The following is a 22,482-nucleotide window of genomic DNA, read 5'->3' as shown; positions in this document are numbered from 1 at the left end:
GGCAACTAAGCCTGAGAGCTGCAACTACTGAGCCGACACATTGCAACAACTGAAGCCCACACGTCCTAGAGCCGGCGCTCCGCAACAAGAGAAGCCACCGCAATGAGAAGCCCAACTAGAGGGTAGCTCCCACTCACCACAACTAGAGAAAGCCTGCATATAGCAACCAAGACCCAGCACAGCCAATGATAAATAAATAAATTAATTAAAGATTTTTTTAAAAAGAGAATCTGCCTTGCAATGCCAGGGATGTCGGTTAGGTCCCTAGTTGGGGAACTGAGGTCCCACATGCCACAGAGCGACTAAGCCTGTGCTCCACAACTATTGATCCCTGTGCCCACATGCTCTAGAGCTGCCATGCTGCAACTAAGATCTGACACAGCCAAATAAATTAATTAATTAATATTAAAGAACAAAACCTCCACCCTAAGGGTTGGAAAAGACCTTAGAGGTGATTACTCCAGCTTTCTTCCATATACGGGAACTCCTCTGTATGGACTCCTAGAAAATACTGGTCCAGCCTTTGCTTGAACATCTCCAGTGATGACAAACTGATTACTTCCCAAAGCAGTTATTTGTATCCACTACCCGTAGAGTGGTTAGGTAGCTCTTCGTAACTGTACTGCGTCACAGTTTGCCTCTCTGTCAGTTTCACCCACTGGACCAGGCTATGTGCTCCGGGACCACAGACTCACAGCAGTATCAATGGCTAAGTGTTTGCGGATTTCATGCACTTTTTTATGGACCTCCCTCTCAGTGGATCCTCATATTGCAGGGAGGAATTATCTTCAAAGTCACTGAACTGATGAAAAATACGAGGCTTCAGGAGATCAAGTGACCTAAGAGAGAGCAGGCCTAGTAAATTGCAGACTGAAGAATTCAGTTGAGGGTTGCTGAATCCATAGCCCACACTTTCCACTCCTCCACTCTGCCTTAAGTCCCCTTCCTCTCTCCCACGGCCAGCTCTCTGGTTTTCTAAAGGCAGCTGTCGTGTTCCCCGGGAGCCTTCTCCTCCTGCTGCTAAACATTCCCAATGCTTCTGATCATTTCTCACCTTCACTCTCGGTCACCCCTGTAGCTGGGCTCCCAAAGTGAGCACAATATTCCAGGTTGAGTCTGGCCAATCCTGCGCAGGGCAAGCTTTTTGCTCCCCCACCCGCTCTGCTCTGGCTGTTTTCCTGCCATTCCTGCAGCCTGGAATCCAATTCCTCTCTTGGCAGGGAAGCTTCATCAATCTGCTGTCTTACTCATTGTTCACTCATAAATATGAATAACTTGCATATGTGTTTTTGGTCTGTTTTGTTCCTTTACAAAATCTTCAGTCCCCAGGAGCCCTGAGAAACAAGTGTTCTGTGAGCACAGAAGGAGGTACATGAGGCAGCGCCGGCATTTAATTAGACTTTGAAATGTGTAGAGAAATGCGAGCCCTACCCAACTTGCCAGATTAGGCATGCGGGCCCTATCCATCTTTGGAAGGAGTGTGTCCTCCCTCTGGATTTCCATGAATGAAACCATGTCGAGTTATTGCATCCGCCTGGATTTCCAGCAGCTCTGAGCGTCTGGCAGACAGAAAACAAATCAAGTGACTATTCTTCCCAGCCCACTCTTGCCAAACAGGCTGCCAGGGGACCCTAGCAACAGAACTCTTGATGATGCCAGCTGGCCAACTGGAAAGGGTGGCCAGACTGGGGCCAGTTCTTCCTTGTGCCTCCAGGGAGCAGTTAAACTTGCAGAAGAATGGGAACCACCTCAGGATAGATATTACTGAACTGGTGGCTCCAGGGTCCTAGAGCACCCAGCAGGCAGTTGACCTTGATCTCTCAACTGTTACAGCAGGGTCAGGGTTGATTTTCTTCCAGGGATTGGCAACCTGTGATATGTGTGCCAAAGATGGTGCACAAATCCATTAGCAAAGGCACTGCGACCAACCGCAGTGCTCGCTCCTTCTCCCTTTCCCTGCTCTTTGGGGACGTCTCTAGCCACCCATGGGAAGAGCTGACTCAGGGACAATGTCTCCTCTTGAAAGCCTGTGCCCAGCCTGAGGCCCTCCTTGCCTCTCTGCCAACCTAGACCAACATCATGCTCTTAGCAGACCAGTCATAAAGGACCGCCCACACCTGTCCTAGTGAAAGTTGTTCAGTTGTGTCTGACTCTTTGCTACCCCATGGACTACACTCTCCAGGCCAGAATACTGGAGTGGGTAGCCTTTCTCTTTCCAGGGGATCTTCCCAACCCAGGGATGAAACCCAGGTCTCCCATATTGCAGGTCGATTTTTTTTACCAGCTGAGCCACCAGGGAAGCTCAAGAGTACTGGAGTGGGTAGCTTATCCCTTCTCCAGCAGATCTTCCTGACCCAGGAATCGAACCAGGGTCTCCTGCATTTCAGACAGAGTCTTTACCAGCTGAGCTACCAGGGAAGCCCTATAACCATAGAAGAAAACAGACAGAGAGGGAACTGTGTTTAGTGAAATAAGTCAGAGAGAGAAAGACAAGTATTGCATGATATATCTTGTATGTGGAATCTAAAAAATACAACAAAGTAGCAAATATAACAAAAAAGAAATAGATTCACAGATATAGAGAACAAAGTAGTGGTTAACAGTGTAGGGGAGAGGCAAGATAGCAGTAAGGGATTAAGAGAGAGAAACTACCGTGTATAAAATAAGGGACTTCCCTGGTTGTCCAGTGGTTAGGAATCTGCCTTGCAATGCAGGGGATGCCAATTCAATCCCTGGTCCAGGAACTAAGATCCCACATGCTGCAGAGCAACTAAGCCCACATTTCAACTACTGAGCTAGTGCGCCACCAACAGAGAGTCTGTGCACCACAACGAAAGATCCCACATGATGCAACAAAGACCCTGTGTGCTGCAACTAAGACCCAACGTAGGCAAATAAATTTTAAAAATAATTTTGCAGAATAAATAAATCACCTACAAGAATATATTATACGGCACAGGGAACATAGTGAAAATCATCAACTATACCTCAATTTTAAAAAAAGAAAAAAATAGAGTGTTATTTCCCCAAAACCACAGAACACACAGATGATGACACTCTCAGCGCCGGTAATGGCAAATCCCTATTTCCTGATCTCCAGAAATAGAATGAATGACAAAGGGGCACGATACAAAATCCTACTAAAACTGCTTCAAGTCGAGGTCTCACCAGGTTCCACTCATTCGAGTGGAATCAATGCCCAAGTGAACTCAGCCCATACAAGGGTCATGGAAACATTGAGTCCATGGCTTGGAAGCCTTGGGTCATTTAGAAGGATGCCCCAAACACAAGCAGGGGAATCTCTTCCCTCATTCATCTCATATAAGAGGTAGATACGGCCTCACAGAGGAGCCACTGTGAAACTTAGGGTTCTGATGGCAGAGTTGAGTGTGCCTCTAAGGGAAAGCCTCTGAGATCCCAATTTTCTCCCCTGTCAGGCACTGGCATATCTGAGAGCTCCATCATTAGAGCCAGCCCTTCAAGTTAAGGCATTGAAGGCCCTGATCACAAGACAAAGATTTCAGAGCAAAGGCTTTTGGCTGAACTTCTGCCCCTAGAGCCAAATTGCCTGTTTGAATCCTAGCTCCGACCCATGCTAGCTGTGCAAACTTGGGCAAGTCAGTTAACCTCTTAACTTCTCTGTGCCTCATTTTCTTCAGCTGTAAAATGGGAATCATAATGGAACCTGCTCATAAGGTTAGTTTGAGAACTAAATGAGTTAATACATGGAAACTTGGAGCAGTGGCTGGCACATAGGAAGTGCTCACCAGATGTTAACTGTTACCATTATGATGGGGTCACATTGTGAAGGGCTTTAGATGGGAGGCCAAGGAACAGTGCAGGCTCAGGTCCTGTCTGGTTCCCAGATTCTCTTCCTCCCCCTCCAAGTCTAGAGCCACTTTCCGAGGATCAACCAACCCTCTAGCTACAGACTCAGCCCATCCACCAGCTCTAGCCCAGAAGTACATCAGCAGCCCAGCATTCTGGAACCCCGCAGGGAGTCACCCTTACTACCTAACTTCAGACTTCAATTATGATAACTGGGAAGCCCCCTTACTCTTGGGACCCAGCCCCCTCTTGTCATGTCTCAGTTCTGGTTGTTAAATCCTTGCCTTTTCTCCTGCGATTGCTTTGGCAACCTTTAACCTACCCAAGAATTGAGACATAAGTCACATGAGAACCATGTAGGACCCTATATGATGAAGTGTTGGGTGTGACAGGCTACAAGGATGCTGTGAAGGGAGAAGTGACTAGGATCAGAGTAGTCAAGCAGAGCTGCCTGGCGAAAGCAAAGCTAGGATCGGCAGCATTTGCACTGGGATAGGCAGCATTTGCACCGACAGAAGGCGGAAGGGAAAAACGAGTCTGGTCATCTGCCCAGACCTTTATCTTAGGCTCCTAAAGCTCACTTTACAATCTCATTTCCCAACACCTCACTGCCTGTCCTCCCAACAGTTAACTGGATCATATCCTGTATCTGGGGAGATAGCAATGCCTCTGGAAACTGAGGGCAGCAGTGGCATCTCTGGATTGGAGGATGTCACACTGATGCCCTCTGCTGATGGACAGTCATTGGAGAACTACTGAGGGGGTCCTCAGAATAAAAACGAGGCTGGATCTTCTAAGGCAGCATCGATATCATGTAAAGCCAACTGCCTCATTCTTCTTGGGGGCTTCCCAAGAGGAACAAGATCAGGCCTTTATTGTCTTTCACAAACCCTCAGAATCAGGTTCAACTTGATTGAACCAAGGCTTTCCTATAATCCTTTGGGAATCATTTGCAGGCAATTCACCCCCTCTGCTGGCTCAGAACTGATCACCCCTGCTCTCAAAAGGACAGCATGTGGGCATGGATTTGTCTATACCAGTGCTTTTCAAGCTATCTGTGGTGAAACATAGGTTATTTTTTTTAATTTCTAATCTGCTGCGAACAGATACTTTGGTAAAACTTTTTGAAAAATAATTAGGCACTTGGATGCTGCAGCAATATTGAACTTGTATAAATGTTTGCAAACTCTCTTGCAGCATGGAGGATCTAGTTCCCTGACCAGGGATCAAACCCAGGAGGGCAGAGTCTTAGCCACTGGACCAGCGGGGAAGTCCCTAGATGATATTTAAGGAATTATTGTTCATTTTTTAGGTATGATGATGTTGTATTTACAAACCACTTGTCTTTCAGAGTGACATATTAGAATATTTCTGGGTAAAATTATACAATATCTGGGACTTGCTTCAAAATAATCTGCAAGGAGGTTTAGGGGTCAGTCAGGTGGGAGCATAAGAAAGCTAGATTGGCCGTGAGCTACGATTCTTGGAGCTGGGTAATGGGCTTCCCTGGTGACTCAGATAGTAAAGAATCTTCCTGCAGTGCAGGAGACCTGGGTTCGATCCCTGGGTTGGGAAGATCCCCTGGAGGAGGGCATGACAACCCACTCCAGTATTCTTGCCTGGAGATTCTCCATGGACAGAAGAAACTGGCGGGCTACAGTCCATGGAGTCGCAAAGAGTTGACACAACTGAGCGAATAAACACACACAGAAATGGGTACATGGGAGCTTATTGTATTAATGTGTTCTCTTTGCACTGTGTATGTTTGAAAGTTAATGAGCACTTAAGGAGGTACGTGCCAGCACTGAGGACTCTAAGATGAAGCAGGCATCATCTGTCCTTAGAGAGTCTTATAGCCCGGTTCCCAAACTCTCATCACCGAGCACCTCTTCTGTTATTCTTTATCCTGGCAAGCCCCGTGTTTGAATGATTCTGATCACTAAATAAAGGTATTTATTATTCAATAATTTAAAAAATACTACATATTTGTATGGTATATATACAATGGGATAGTACTTAGCTATAGAAAAGAATGAAATAATGCTATTTGCAGCAACTTGGATGGGCCTAGAGATTATCATATTAACTGAAGTAAGTCAGACAGAAAAAACAAGTATCATATGATATCGCTTATATGTGGAATGTAAAATATGACACAAACGAACTTATTTACAAAACAGAAATAGACCACAGACATAGAAAACAAACTTATGGTTACCAAGGGGGAAAGGGAGGATATAAATTAGGAGTTTGGGATTAAAGTATACACACTACTGTATATAAAATAAACAACAAGGACAACATTGTAAACCAACTATACTTCAATAAATAAATATGATTCTCCAGGCAAGAATACTGGAGTGCGTTGCCATTTCCTCCTCCAGGGGATCTTCCCAACACAGGGATCGAACCCGGGTATCCCGCATTGCAGGCAGACGCTTTACCATCTGAGCCACCAGGGGAGCTCTAAATATAAAAAATACTGGGAAAAAAAAATTTCCAAACTCTTAATTTAATGTCGTTTCTTATCTTGTTGGGCTGGCATCTGTCCACAGACCACACTGTTCTTGACCTCTCTGGATTCCATCCACTCAGTGAGGAGATGCTGGTAGATGGATGTGGCCTCCCCATGAAAGGCTGACTCTGGAAGATTCTGCCCAGTCCCTGCCCAAAGCAATGATGAAAGGGAGGCCAGACTGGAAGAAGATCTGCCACTTGCTGGCAACCCCTAATGACCTTGGATAAGTTACCTAATCTCTCTGAGCCTCAGTTTCTGCATCTGTAAAATGGGGACAGTGTCTGGCAATACCTTTCTCATGAAGCTGTTGTGAGAGTTAAATGAGATACAATACATGGAAAGCAGTTGGCACAGAGCCTGGCATGTTGCTCTTCCTGTGTGCCTACTAAAACAATACTGTCTATGAGGCAGGTGGATTAGAGGCAACAGTGTGTATTGGTTAAAATCCCAGGTTTGGGAGTCATTCCATTTTTGGCTTGGAGTGCCAGCATGACCATCTATTCCATTTTGTCATCTTTGAATTGGAAATACCACTCGGAGCTCCCTTCCAGGGTCATGAGGATTCAGTGCTTAGCTCTATGTCTCTGTGTGTGTGTGTGTGTGTGGTGGTGGTGTTGTTGTTGTTGTCTGCTCTGGATCTTAGTTGCAGCATGCAGGATCTAGCTTCCTGACCAGGGATCAAAGCCCAGGCCCCTTGCATTGGGAGTGCAGTCTTAACCACTGGACCACCAAGGAAGTCCCTGAGCTCCGTGACGTGCACGTAGTAAGTGCCTGATGATTGGTGGTTACATTCCAGTTTTGCAAGTATCCTCCTTCTAAGCCTGCCCCTTTCTCTGCTGTAGACCAACTGAAGGGAAACGAGCCTCCGGCTGGGAGTTATTAATAAGATCATCAGTCTTCCGTCCTTCTGGTGTCACCAGAAATTATGTGTCATTGAACCAGCCAGAGTCTTTTGGTTGTAATAGAGGGAGCATGGGCACCGGAGCCAAACAGGTCTGTTTGAATACTACCTCTATCACATACTAGCTGTGTATCCTTGAGTTCATTGCTTCACCTGTCAGGACCTCAGTTGTCTCATTTGTAAAATGGAATCAATGTAATAAACCAGTTGTCTCTAAAGTGAGATGTACAAGACGATACATTGAGGTATATGAAGAAAATATTCCAGCTTTAATTTAAATTTATTTTGAAGCAAAAAGATAAAAGACATTAAACTATAATGTACCCAAGACATGTGGTGACACTGGCACCCTCATTGATCTGTTCGTAAGATGGACACTGACGGGTATATCCTGAGGAAGGGTTTGGTGGTGGCATCCACCCTCTTTCATTTCATTTTTAGCCTATTGAAAAGTTCTGTAATGTCTGTGTTGGGTTCTGAATTTACAGATTATATCATCTGGTTTTAACTAAACCAGTCCTCCTCAAATGGAAAAGTGGTTTGAAAAGATTCCTACAGATAAACCACAGCCTGAATGAAGACTATGAAGAATACAAGTGGGCAACAGGAAAATGGCAAAACTGATTCATCTCCCATTCCTAGTATAAGCTTTTCATCAGCCCCACTTCAAAGCATTATAAAAACAACAATGAACAAATTGGTTCTGATAAGAAATCAGCCAAAAAAAGAGAAAGAAAAAGAAAATATCAAGAAAGCTACTTATGGAATTCCCTGGCAGTCCACTGGTTAGGACTCCACACTTTCACTGCTAGGGTTGGGTTCAGTTCCTGCTCAGGAAACTAAGATCCCACAAGCCGTGTGACATTCCCAAAAGGAAAAAAAAGTTCAACCTGGGAAAAAAAGAAAGCTATTTAAAGTATGATTCATGTCTGCTGTGTTAATAAAAAACTCATTTTAAGTGTATACTTTGCCTTGATATATTAGCTAACAATGATATGAAGCTATCATGATTAGCAAGAACTTTAAAATCTGCTTTCCTGGTGGCTTAGATGGTAAAGAATCTGCCCGCAATGCAGGAGACCAGGGTTTGATTCTTGGGTAGAGAAGATCCCCTGGAAGAGGGCATGGCAACCTATTCCAGTATTCTTGCCATGGACAGGAGGGCCTGTTGGGTTACAGTCTATGGGGTCACAGAGTCAGCCACGACTGAGTAACTAACACATACATAGTTAATATACAATGTTTGTTAGTTTCTGCTGTATAGCAAAATGACTCAGTTATACATCTAAATATATCCACTCTTTTTTAGATTCTATTCCCATGTAGGTCATTACAGAGTATTGAAACACTTTAATTTTTTTTAATGCCTTACCGGAAAACTGGAAAAGCAGTTTTGATATGGGCTACCAAAGGAAAGATACAAATAAGATATAGTATGAACAAAATGACTAATTTTTTTCTAAGTGCTGCTTTGACAGGAAGTTTTTTCAAAAGGTGGGAGTGAATTTCAAAGTAAGTTTACTGAAAAAGTTGGCAACCTTTCACAGCAAAGATATTGAAGCCTAAAATGTACAAAGTGCTAAAAGATTTAACAGTCGGGTAGAGAGGACTTCCTTGGTGGTGCGGTGATTGGGATCCGCCTACCAATGCAAGGGACACGGGGTTAATCCTTGGTTTGGAAAGATTCCGCATGCTCTGGGGTAACTAGGCCTGTGAGCCACAGCTGCTGAAGCCTGACTGCCCCTCGAGCCTGTACTCTGCAACAAAAGAGTACCCCTGCTCAGCGCAACTAGAGAAAGCCTATACACAGCAGCGAAGGCCCCTCGTAGTAAAAAACAGGTAAATAGATAATTTTTTGTTAAAAAAGAATTGTAACTGACTTTAAAAATATAGTACAGAACCTAGACTTCTGAAATGTTCACAGTACTCTATTTTGTAACAAGGTAGGGAGTGACATTCCCTTTGTCACTTATCACACAGAGGTCAGCTGGTTATTTTGTGGCAGGACCCTTAAAAGAGTTTTCAGACTAAAAGATAAAATTTCCCTTCACATGAAAATACATTTTAAATTTACTGACCTTTTCTGTAGGGTCCTTTAACAGTCAGTGGTTATTTTTTTTTTAACAGTTATAATAAAAACACCCCCATATCAGTCTTCAAGTTTAACTTGAGAGTTCAACAGTGAGTGAGGAAAATAACTGCTTTGGAAGGAAATTTAGTTCATGGAGAGAACATTTGGAGAACAGATATTTGTGTTTTCATTGTTATGTAATTTTATTGCCAAAAATGATGTAAGTTGCATACCTAGAAAACCTCTCATATCTACACACTTAAAATCTGGGACTGAAAATGTCTACCCTGTTTTAAAATCTTTCAATTGTAGAGCTTTGGTGGATTTCAAACCCATTTGTTAAAAACACAAAAGTGCAACAAGTGCTGATTGATTGGCAAAAATAAATAATTGGCATCAGGAAAGGAGATGGCTTACCAGCCACACTTTATCAAAACACGTTGCATAATTGGGGGGTGGAGTTGAAAAAGAATCGTGATGACATGGTAAACTCAGCCTCTGGAATCTGCCTTCCATTGAGAGCTGTATATGTTTTTCAGACATCTTTCCCATCTATGACAGTCACTGCAACCAAGTGCTGAAGTAAACTAAACTTGGATCCACACATTCACATAGCTGTATTATAGTCTATAATGATAGCTGTATTACCATATTACTATATTCACCCAGGGTTTTTTTTAATGATGTGTATGCAGTCACATTCTCTGTGGGGAAAAAATGTATTCATGACAGCGTAGTGAGAGCCAAAATGGTTTTTTGTACTGCAGATATTATAAAAAGTTTAAACAATATTTCATCTTTGTCTCATCCTTTTAAAATGTCCTTTTGATGTATGCTTTAGAACATACATAATGTATTCATAGAGTAACATGTACATCATTTTACAAAATATTTAAATATTTGAGAATACTTCTCAAAATATTTTCAGTAGAGAGATGTACAATCAAAAAACTTGAGAGACCTCTGCTTGAATAGTGCCTACCTTGTTGTAGGCATCACCCACCTCACGAATGCAATGTGCTGGGCACACAATAAGTCCTCGGTGAACATTGGTTCTTACCATATCCTCTACATGAGTAATGCATTAGAGGCAGTGTGAAATGGTGAAAAGCAAGAGCCTTACAACATTGTAAAGCAACTACACCCCAATAAAAAAGAAAGAAAAGCAAGAGCCTTGCCTTCAGGCAAAGTTGGATGTGTTCCCTTGCCATTTACTAGCTGAAAGAATGTGACCAATTAATTTCTCTGAGCCTCAAGTTCTCATTATTCCCCAACTCCTGAGCTGTTATAAAGATTAAGTGGGAAAAAAGAATAAGAGAGATGATGCACTCTTGGTAACAGTTTTGTTGAAACATAAATCACATACCATAAGCATCACCATTATAAAGTGAAATGAACCGTTCAGTGGGTTTTGTACGTGCACGAGGTGGTACACCATCGTCAGTATCTAAGTCCAGAACACTTTCATTACCCCGAGAAGAAACCCATTGGCAGTCACTCTCCACGCTCCCTTCCCCTCCCCAACTCTCCTCACCCGGCCTAGGCAACCGCTAGCATGCTTTCTGTGTCTGTGGACATGCCTCTTCTGGACATTGCATACAAATAGAATCAGCCTGTATGCAGTCTCCTGTGTCTGGCTTCTTTCACTTTAGCACAATGCTTTCAGGGTTCCTCTATGTTGTATGTCGCATGTATCATTTCTTCATTCCTTTTTGTCACCAAATAATATTTCACTGCATGGATATACCACATTTTGCTTATGCATTCACCACTGGATGGGCATTTTGGCTGTTTCTACATTTTGGCTATTGTGAATCCTCGTGCGTGATAAGGCAGGTTTAATATTTAGCATGGGGCTTGCCAAGCACCTAAGTGCTCAATACCAGCAGGTGGTTGCTGTCCATTTATTAGGGAGTGCTACATTAGGTGATGGGACCTAGGGTGCCTGGATGTCAAAAAGAGAGGTGGAAGTACCAGGGACAGTATGCACTTTCTGAATAATGTCATTGAGAGCTATCCCTGCCCACCGCAGCCACATGAGTAAGGCAGCGTGACACAGAGGCATGAGCACACGTCTGGCTCCATCACTTTTGAGCTGCATGATACAGGGCAGTTCACTTAACTTCTCTCAGTCTTGTGTGAGAGAGTTGGCTATAAATATTGTTTTCTCTACATAACTCACAGCCTTGCTGCCCGGGTCAAAGAGATAATTTAAAAATATGAAAGCACTTTGAAAATCATAAAGCATTATCATTGCAAGTCTTACATATTACAGAAACTCACACCTCTCAAATAAAATAAGGAAACATTTTGTTCTATTCATCACCTTCCTTCTCTCTCCAGATTGTTCACATTCTCTTCAACATGACATCCTGACCTTCTCACCACAGCCCCTATGGCTAGTACCTCCAAAGGTGAGCAGCCTGATCCTGGGTAGAAACCTGAATTCACATCAATTAAGGGCCTGCAATGTCTCTATTCCCAGGTAGAAATCTGTTTGACCTTTCTGGTTTTCTTCAGTTCAATTCAGTTCAATCATTCAGTCGTCTCTGACTCTTTGTGACCCCATGAACTACAGCACGCCAGACCTCCCTGTCCATCACCAACTCCCAGAGCTTGTTCAAACCCACGTCCATTGAGTCAGTGTTACCATCCAACCATCTCATCCTCTGTCGTCACCTTCTCCTCCCACCTTCAATCTTTCCCAGCATCAGAGTATTTTCAAATGAGCAAGCTCTTCGCATCAGGTGGCCAAAGTACTGGAGTTTCAGCTTCAACATCAGTCCTTCCAATGGGTATTCAGGACTGATCTCCTTTAGGATGGACTGGTTGGATCTCCTTGCAGTCCAAGGGACTCTCAAGAGTCTTCTCCAACACCACAGTTCAAAAGCATCAATTCTTCGCCACTCAGCTTTCTTTATAGTCCAACTCTCACATCCATACATGACCACTGGAAAAACCATAGCCTTGACTAGACGGACCTTTGTTGGCAAAGGAACATCTCTACTTTTTAATATGCTGTCTAGATTGGTCATAACTTTTCTCCCAAGGAGTAAGTGTCTTTTAATTTCATGGCTGCAGTCACCATCTGCAGTGATTTGGAACCCCCCCAAAATGATCACAGTTTATTGTGATCCACACAGTCAAAGGCTTTGGCATAGTCAATAAAGCAGAAATAGACGTTTTTCTGGAACTCTCTTGCTTTTTCGATGTCCAGCAGATGTTGGCAATTTGATCTCTGGTTCCTCTGCCTTTTCTAAAACCAGCTAGAACATCTGGAAGTTCACGGTTCATGTACTGCTGAAGCCTGGCTTGGAGAATTTTGAGCATTACTTTACTAGCATGTGAGATGAGTGCAATTGTGTGGTAGTTTGAGCATTCTTTGCCATTGCCTTCCTTTGGGATTGGAATGAAAACTGACCTTTTCCAGTCCTGTGGCCACTGCTGAGTTTTCCAACTTTGCTGGCATATTGAATGCGGCACTTTCACAGGATCATCTTTCAGGATTTGAAATAGCTCAACAGGAATTCCAACACCTCCACTAGCTCTGTTCGTAGTGATGCTTTCTAAGGCCCACTTGACTTCACATTCCAGGATGTCTGGCTCTAGGTGAGTGATCACACCATCGTGATTATCTGTGTCGTGAAGATCTTTTTTGTACAGTTCTTCTGTGTATTCTTGCCACCTCTTCTTAATCTCTTCTGCTTCTTTTAGGTCCATACCATTTCTGTCCTTTACTGAGCCCATCTTTGCATGAAATGTTCCCTTGGTATCTCTAATTTTCTTGAAGAGATCTCTAGTCTTTCCCATTCTGTTGTTTTCCTCTATTTCTTTGCATTGATCACTGAGGAAGGCTTTCTTATCTCTCCTTGCTATTCTTTGGAACTCTGCATTCAGATGCTTATACCTTTCCTTTTCCCCTTTGCTTTTTGCTTCTCTTCTTTTCACAGCTATTTGTAAGGCCTCCTCAGACAGCCATTTTGCTTTTTTGCATTTCTTTTCCATGGGGATGGTCTTGATCCCTGTCTCCTGTACAATATCATGAACCTCTGTCCATAGTTCATCAGGCACTCTGTCTATCAGATCTAGTCCCTTAAATCTATTTCTCACTTCCACTGTATAATCGTTAGTGATTTGATTTAGGTCATACTTGAATGGTCTAGTGGTTTTCCCTACTTTCTTCAATTTAAGTCTGAATTTGGCAATAAGGAGTTCACGATCTGAGCCACAGTCAGCTCCCAGTCTTGTTTTTGCTGATTGTATAGAGCTTCTCCACCTTTGGCTGCAAAGAATATAATCTGATTTTCTTAATGTCTAATAATAGTTGGTTGGAGCGCCCTCTTGTGTCTCCACATGGTAACACCTCAGGCCTCTTCAATGAGGTGATATTTTCTTCAGCGTCAATAAAAGATGTAATGGAAATTTTTTTCTCCTCACACTTCATGGCCCACGCTTGACACTTGGACTCCAGTTAAGCCATTGCAGCTCGAGTCTTAGGCAGGCTTCTTTCTTGCACTCAGGCCGAAAGATTTCTTTCTGCTCCCTGCCCACACCTTTCTCTTCAGTTACTTTGAAAAACCCTGCTCTCATCATACACAGATTTCAGCTTGGTCTTACCACCTTCTATTATTCCAAGCTTACCCAGCTCCCAAAGTAAGATCATACTTTTTTATAAAAGGGGGAAAAAGCAAATCCAAAACACTAAAAAAAGGATGTTTTAAGTGTTTACTAAATATGATTTGTTCTATAACCTAAGGAAAAGATATTCAGAATGTTAAACCTTTCACAGGGATCCCTTCATGGGAGGTCCTGACACTTGGAAAGAGGCAAATGACAACCAGAGGCAGTGATGTCTGGCAGTGTGTGCATGCACACACACATGAACACACATTTACACACTCACAGTCAAGCTCTTTTGCTCAGTGAGAAAGAAGCTTTCTCTCTTACTGAGAATCATGTGGTGATATCAGCACAGGTCTTTGGAGGAAAGGAGACTTATCATTTATATCTGGAATCTCAAGAATGTTCCCTGCTCCTGCCCTGAGGAACTTTACTTCCCGTATTTCACACAATCTGCTCATATCTGCTCTACATCCATGGATTTCTTAATATCTATATTTATTTATTTGACTGGACTAGGTCTTAGTTGTGGCATACAGGATCTAGTTCCCAGACCAGGGATCAAATCCAGGTCCCCTGCATTGGGGGTGTGGAGTCTTAGCCACTGGACCACCAGGGAAGTCCCCCCAAGAATTTTTCTGAATCCATGAGCTCCATTGGCAAACTCCACTGTGAGCCAGATACACGTGCTCTTGACTTCTCCTGGGGTGAATTTGCACACCTTCTCCTGCATGCAAATTAAATTTTTACAAATCAATTATGATTTCCTACCAGCCTCCAATAAGATTTCTGAGCTTTACTCCTCATCAAGGTTGATTTTCAACACTTCAGCTTAAAGTTTCTCTGCCTCCTTCCATCCTCTCTGACAGCTAAACCTTATCTGGAAAATGAAAACCCTGACCAAGGAAACATTAACAGTTTTTATAGTTTGAATATTCCAGGACAAATAAACAAACCCACAGACACACTGGACAGAGGAGCCTGGTGGGGTAGTCCATGGGGTCTCAAAGAGTCAGACACAACTTAGAGACTAAAACAACAACCACCACCACCATTCAAAATCCAAACCTTCACCCTACATCCAACTTTTCAAGAGGCCATTTCCAAAGGCTTTAAGGGTTTTGCCCTATTCCCTTGGAGGGGGGGTAGCTGCCTCAGGGGATGGGCATTTTTGGCTTAGGAGGGTCTGTACTGTCTCTTCTGCTTTCTGCTCTCTTTGCCCCACTCCAGAGACCTGTTGACTGAAGAAAAACACACAACCTAGAAGTTGCGAGTTCTGTCTTATTCGGTGGACTTACTGAGGACTATAGCCTGGGAGACGGCCTCTCAGAGAGCGCTGAGGAACTGTTTCAAAGAGGTAAAGGAGGAGCCAGGATATATGGAGTTCTTGAAGAAAAAGTAAAATCATGTGTTTGAATATCAAAGATTACTGCTAATCCCCCCCAAAATAGATATCTCAAACTAGTGATTTTAGCCCTTTCCTGTGTATGGCAAAATGTAAGAGCCTGGGCTTATTGAAAGTATTCCTTATATAAGCATCTAAACTCTCTAGGGCCAGTATCCTCTTTTTCTCCATCCTGAGTTTCAGTCAGAGCACACAGGGTGGAGGGATGCAGGGGGTCATTGGCTGCAGTGGCCAATGGCTTGATGGCATTTCTTTACTGGAATGACAAGCACATTCTTTGTCCACAGACCCTGTCTACTGAAACAGAGATGGGCGCTGTGGTTCTGCTGAATCGTGTATGCAATTGGTGACCTATACAAAGCACTTACTAAGTAAAGAGCTGCTAGGGCGGCACCCTGGCTTTGGTCTCTGGCAACAGTTAAGCAAGGGCACGTGCATCCTGGGTCTGTGCCTTTGCAGTCGTTGAACTGGAACCACAGATAATGTTACTGCTGATAGGGAAGGGAACTACCTGCTTAGTGGTAAGGAAAATTAATAGTCCAAGCATTCTTCCATCCTGCATTCTCCATGCTGGCATTTTGATTAAAAAAAAATATTGTTGCAGCTGTTTGCATATTCTGGAAGTGTGTGTGGTTTGGTGTTTACAGATTTGAGGTTGTGGAGGGAAGTTTCCAGAGCAACGGAAGTAGCTGCTTGTCAGTCAGGGTTCATTTTGAAAATGAAAGCCTGAAGGCTTGGGGCCCACTCTGGGCCTGGTCTCTGAGGAATCAGCAAAGGTCACGAGGTGGCTTTGGTTAGTCAGCTTACTGAAGCAACCACTTGTTCACCTTTTGCTTCTCTTTCACGAACTGACCAAGTCTATGAGTTGCTTTAGGTGTCCTGCAGATTCAGTCTGGGGCAGAGATGTGGGAGTGGGTTCCCCCCACTCCAGGTTCTGCGGGCAGACACCTCCCCCAACACGCGTGTAACGGTCCCACCCTCACCCCAGCCACATATATACACACAATTACATTTCCCCAGGCTGCCAAAACAAAAGGTGGTTAAAGTATTTCTCACTCACCTACTAGGTACACAAGGGCAGCACAACAGAGTCATCAAAGAATTTAGTTTGATTGGCATATTAGAGTTAAGGAAGAGAAATACAACTCAGGGCAGTCTGTTCTGGCTGCCAAAGGAGTAATCCAAATAGGTGGCTGGGGGACTGAGAAGGATCACTCCCGGCAGGGGCAATCAGAGGAGGCTCAGTGGAGAAGGTGGCAACTGAGACCAACCTTGAAGGGCAGGGGGAAGAACTTCACCAAATAGAAGCTATAAGGGAGGACATTTTGGGTAGAGGAGGGTGAATTCAAGATATGCTCAGGTTAGGACAAGTGCACTCATTTGGCTGGAATTTGGGACTTGTGTGAGTGATTTGCAGTTGATAAGCTTGGTTTGACTGCCAGGTCCTCTGTGCCAGAACAAAGGCTATGGTATCACCCAGACCTGCTCTTCTACTTCCTTCTGGGTGACCTTGGGCAAGCGGCCTAAACTCTGTGCAAAGGGAGGATAGTAACAATACTTAGCTCTTGAGATCCTTGGGAAGGTTAATAGAATAACACATATAAAGCATTTGGCAGAGTGGCACATGAAAAAAATGTTCAAAAAATGGACTATAAATGCATAGGCTGTCATGAAGGGAAGCTCCAGATATTTAGGACTGGTCTCAAATATTTGAGGGTTAAAGTGGAAAAGCCTCTGGTACCTGCCATCACTGTGAGACCCAGTAGAGGGGCCTGGCTTAGCCTCCCTTTGGCCTAGACTATTGGAACTGTCTCCTGGCTTTCTGCATCTCCCATAATCATCTTCCTTGGTGGTGGTGGTGTAGTTATTAAGTCATGTCCGACTCTTGCGACCCCATGGACTGTACCCTGCCAGGCTCTTCTGTCCATGGAATTCTCCAGGCAAGAACACTGGAGTGGGTTGCCATTTCCTTCTTCAGGGGATCTTCCCAACCCAGGAATCGAACTCAGGTCTCCTGTGTTGCAGGCAGATTCTTTAGCAACTGAGCCATGAGGGAAACCCCTAATCAACTTCCTTAAACCTACCTTAATCATAGCTGTGTCCCTCTATGGCTCAAGAACCTTCTATGGCTCCCCACTGCTCATTGACCGAACTTCCTAACCTGGGGGAGGGTGTGGGAGATGCAAGAACTACCATTTATTGAGAGAAGAAAAGAACAAAGAGGAGGCTAATGTTAGGAGTGAAAAGGTAAAACAGCCTCCTCTTTTAAAAGCCCTAAAACAATGAATTCCCAGAAATCAGCAGGTCCTTCTAGAAGAGAGCAGGATACATCTCTGAAGAGGGTAAGGCGTTCCGGGCCAATGACTGATTCACTTACTTCTTCAAGTCTAGTCAGGAAAGGTTAGAGGAGATGAGGGCAGAGAGCTGGGTAGGGAGCCCCGGGAGGGGAAGCAGGATAATACTGTTGTTTAGTCGCTAAGTCCTGTCCAACTCTTTTGTGACTCCATGGACTGTAGCCCACCAGGCTCCCCTGTCCATGGGACTTCCCAGGCAAGAATACTGGAGGGGGTTGTCATGCCCTCTTCCAGGGGATCTTCCCGACCCAGGGATCCAACCCACGTCTCTCATGTCTCCTACATAAGCAGGCGGATTCTGTACCACTGAGCCATCAGGGAAGCCCTAAGCAGGGGAATAGTCCTCAGTTCCCTGAAAGGGCTCCCGCCTGGACCCTTTCTCGAGTTTCTCTGCAGGAATCCGGGGCAACTGCGGGAAGGGGTCAAGGCACAAAAGGGGAGTGCGAGGGAACCCTAGTCACATGGGGCAGCCAGGCCACCTCCCCGAAATGCGAGGCACGGGACAAAGGCGGCTCAAGGACAAAGTGTACGGAGACTTCTGAGGAGATAAGAGGGAAGGACGAAGGAAGGGGCGGGGAGCGAACCTTAAGGATCACGCTCCCGGAGGCCTTGGCTGGAAGCCGAGCTCAGTTCGCCGGCGAGGGGGTTCCCTGGATCCTCTTCACCCCGGTAGCTGTGGGGATGCAGAGAACCCGGCGTTTGGGGCAACCGGGCGGCTCCGGGCGGCTCCGGGCGGCTCTCGGAGCCCGCTCGCAGCCCGCCCCCGCGCCCGCCCCACGGTTGCCCTAGCCGGGCGGGAGGCGTGGCCGCCAGCTCACCTGGCCGTTTGGGGCGGGGACGCCCGAAACCTGGGGGGACCGAGGTGGCGGCTGCACCCCTGGCTCTGGAGAGGGGCTCGTCCTGGGGGCCGGGCCGGAGCTCCCACCCCTCCGCGTCGCCCCCACCCCCGCAACGCCCGGGCCCTCCCTCGGATCGCTGGCGCTCTCCCTCCCTCTCCTCCCTTCCTTCGCTCCCTCCCTCCGAGCTCAATTGCTCAAGCCGCTTCCTTCCCCAAAGCCAGCGCCAGTTCCTCTCGGTGGGGCCCGGGAAGGGCAGCCGACGCTAGACATTGGGACCGCCGTGGCGGCCGGACTATGGCCGAGCCCCGAGGGGCCGCCAAGCCGGCCCCCAAGGCCTCCTTCGCACAGACCAAGCTGAGCCCGAGGAGCGCCCCGCAGCCCCGCCCCTCGAGAGTGGACGCCGGCAACCTGAGCAGGTACCGGGGCAACGCCACCGCCTCCAGGGAGCCCCCTTTACTTGGCGGGCTGATGCCCTCGGGAACAGGGTCGGCGCGCCGGCGGGGAGCGCGGCTGGAGCTGCTGGGGCTGCAGGGGGCGGCTCCCGCCGGGTGGTTGTCGGAGGAGCGCCTGGAGGAGCAGTCCCCGGGCGGGCCGAACGGACCGGGCGGTAGCAGGCTGTGCCTGGAGCCCCGGGAGCACGCGTGGATACTGGCGGCCGCCGAAGGCCGCTTTGAGGCGCTGCAGGAGCTGCTGGAAGCCGAGCCGGGGCTGCTGCTGCGGGGCGACCCGATCACGGGCTACTCGGTGCTGCACTGGCTGGCCAAGCACGGGCGCCACGAGGAACTCATCCTAGTGCACGACTTCGCCCAGCGCCAGGGGCTGCGGCTCGACGTGAGCGCCCCGGGTAGCGGCGGCCTCACGCCCCTCCACCTGGCGGCCCTGCAGGGCCACGAGATGGTCATCAAGGTGCTGGTGGGCGCCTTGGGGGCTGACCCCACGCGCCGTGACCACAGCGGCCACCGGCCCTGTCACTACCTGAGGCCCGACGCGCCCTGGAGCCTGCGGGAGCTGTCGGGGGCCGAGGACTGGGAGAGGGCAGGCGGCCGAGACGGGGACCCTAACAATGCCAACAACAACAGCAGCAACGCCGCCGCGTGGACGCTGAGACGCGCCCCGAGCGCAGTGGGCGCGCAGGTCGTGGAGAAGACGGCCAGAGCGGCGGCGGCGCCAGCCAAGGCGAAAGACTCCGTGGGCAACCGGGTGGCGCAAATTCAAGGCCTCCTCCGCCATATGTTCCCCTTCTTCCAGGACCGTTGAAGGCGACGGAGACTGGAGAGCGTGGAGGGACCCCGACGCTGCGGCGAGGCCTCTGTCCCGGGTGGTCCCGCGACCTGCCGCCCCCTCCAAAGGGAAGTGCCCGGGACTCAGCTCGAGCCGCAGCCATGGGCGCTGGGCCTGCCAGGAGTAGACCCCCTTGGTGTGGGTCTCAGGCACCTGTCGCAGGTCTCCTACTACACCGGCCAAGAGACGCTGGAACCAGGCACCAAGCGGTCCTTGTGCCAAGTCCCCAAACTACAGGATTTAGGAGTTCGGTGCAGAAGCTTGGGACAAGGAAAGTTATGCTTCCAGTAGCCATTTCTTGGCAGGCAGAAGCTCTGGGTTTATTCGGAAACATTTGCTAGAAGAATGAGATAAGACTGTAAACCAGTGATCCAGAGGAAGTCTAACTGCAGGCCGACTTAGCTATTAACAAGTTATTTTGGGGGATGAACCAGCCCTTGTCAACCTGCTCCCGGAGACAAGCAGGGCTTACCGGTAGGGGACCCTTTCTAATGTATCCCCAATGACTTCTTTAGCATATTAAAACGGAATGCTTTCCTTTCACAGGACAAAGCTGTCATTTGAGTGACTTTTTTTTTTTTTTTTCCATTAACCACCAAGGGAGAAGCTCCCTGTGTTTGCAGGGAGGAGGTCACCAACCCGTGGCCGTGAGCTAGCGATCCAGAACAGACTCTGGACCTCACTCTCAGAGAAAGTGGCCAAGCTGTACACCAAAGGAGCTACTTTCACCTTGGCTCTGAGTAGAGACACACTGTTTACCTGTCTCCCAGACTCTTTGGCATCTAGGTCTGGCCTCCTGTGAGTCTCAGTCCAGAGGAGCTGTCTGCAGGGAGGTGTGTGTGTGTGTGTGTGTGTGTGTGTGTGTTGCTCAGAGCTGTCTGCAGGGAGGTGTGTGTGTGTGTGTGTGTGTGTGTGTGTGTGTGTTGCTCAGAGCTGTCTGCAGGGAGGTGTGTGTGTGTGTGTGTGTGTGTGTGTGTGTGTTGCTCAGAGCTGTCTGCAGGGAGGTGTGTGTGTGTGTGTGTGTTGCTCAGAGCTGTCTGCAGGGAGGTGTGTGTGTGTGTGTGTGTGTGTGTGTGTGTGTGTGTTGCTCAGTCCTGTCCAACTCTTTGCAACCCTGTGGACTATAGCCTGCCAGGCTTCCAGTCCATGGAATCCTCTAGGCCAGAATACTGGAGTGGGTTGCCATTTCCTTCTCCATGAAGGAAGCAGAGGGGAAGTAAAAGGAAAAAGCTTCCAAATATTTTTTTTCTAATATTTCCTGGTGAGTCATGTAATTTACCTTGACTTCTGCCCTCCAATGAGACACACCCCTTGGCACTTGTCTCCAAGAGAGGGCTTTAATCATCAGCATTGTGGATTTCTTTTAATTTTATTTAATATATAAGTTGTAGTTTGGAAAATTGCTCCCATTTAGAAATACTGTAAATTGAGTAGAATACAGGAGGGTTGCTTGATTGGAGCTGAATGGACGGAGAAGTAGTGGGTGGCTGGAAATCCATGCTGTTTCTGAGAAGAGCAGATTTTTGAAATAGCACTGTATCCCTGGAGGCTTGGGTGGCCCTTGCAATGGACTGCTATGTCCTTAGCCCTCCCATCCCAGTCCTTGAAGGCCAGGGAGGAACTGAGTCACCACCCCACACAGCCCAGAGACACCACCCTGAGTGCATCCCTCCAGGTTTCCATCTCTGCTTGGCAGGCCTGTTTGCCTCTTCTCAGCTCCAAACGTTCCCACCTGCCCTTAATAACCCATTAGACTCTTATCCATGAAATGATCCAAATCCTTCCTATTTATTCTCAGTCTGCCCCATGTCTCTAGTAACTATACCTTAAACATTTACACAACGTTGCTGTTGTTCAATCACTAGGTTGTGTCCAACTCTTTGCAACCCCATGGATTGCAGAACACTAGGCTTCTCTGCCCTTCACTATCTCCCAGAGATTGCTAAAACACCTGTCTGTTGACTTGGTGATACCATCCAATCATCTCATCCCTGTCACTCCCTTCTCTTCCTGCCTTCAATCCTTCCCAGCATCAGGGTCTTTTCCAGTGAGTTGACTCTTCCATCAGGTGGGCAAAGTATTGGAGTTTCAGCTTCAACATCAGTCCTTCCAATGAATTACTTCCGATGAATATTCAAGGTTGATTTCCTTTAGGATTGACTGGTTTGATCTCCTTGCTATCTAAGGGACTCTCAAGTTTTCTCCAGCACCACAATTTGAAAGCATCAATTCTTCCGTGCTCAGCCTTCTTTATGGTCCAACTCTCACATTCATACATGACTACTGGAAAAACCATAGCTTTGACTATACGAACTTTTGTCAGCAAAGGAGCAAGTGTCTTTTAATTTTGTGGCTGTAGTCACCATACGCAGTGATTTTGGAGCACAAGAAAATAAATTCTGTCACTTTCCACTTTTTGCCCATCTATTTGCCATGAAGCGATGGGACCAGATGCCATCATCTTGGGTTTTGAATGTGAGTTTTAAGCCAGCTTTTTCACCTTTTTCACCCTCATCCAGAGGCTCTATAGTTCCTCTTCACTCTCTGCCGTTAGAGTGGGATCATCTGCATATCTGAGGTTGCTGGTATGTCTGTCAGCAATCTTGATTCCAGCTTGGAATTCATCCAGCCTGGCATTTCACATGATGTACTCTGCATGTAAGTT

At 46.6% G+C, this 22,482-nt stretch overlaps 1 protein-coding gene across 1 annotated transcript; it reads left to right on the top strand.

Annotated features, from left to right (window-relative positions):
- Positions 1–18,188: 18,188 nt before the first annotated feature.
- SOWAHD (sosondowah ankyrin repeat domain family member D) lies at positions 18,189–20,369 on the top strand. Its single transcript, XM_086389824.1, has one exon. The coding sequence runs from the start codon at positions 18,831–18,833 to the stop codon at positions 19,791–19,793; it is 963 nt and encodes a 320-aa protein (XP_086245950.1). The 5' UTR covers positions 18,189–18,830; the 3' UTR covers positions 19,794–20,369.
- Positions 20,370–22,482: the final 2,113 nt, after the last annotated feature.

The sequence above is a fragment of the Bos grunniens genome, chromosome X, assembly GCF_055505025.1.
Source record: "Bos grunniens cultivar Pamir isolate PY7600 chromosome X, Bosgru_T2T1.0, whole genome shotgun sequence".
NCBI lineage: Eukaryota > Metazoa > Chordata > Mammalia > Artiodactyla > Bovidae > Bos > Bos grunniens.
This window is presented reverse-complemented; position numbering and strand designations above follow the sequence as displayed.

Excerpts from the sequence above, each read along its gene's own strand:
- SOWAHD (XM_086389824.1), top strand. The coding sequence starts at position 18,831 with ATGGCCGAGCCCCGAGGGGCCGCCAAGCCGGCCCCCAAGGCCTCCTTC.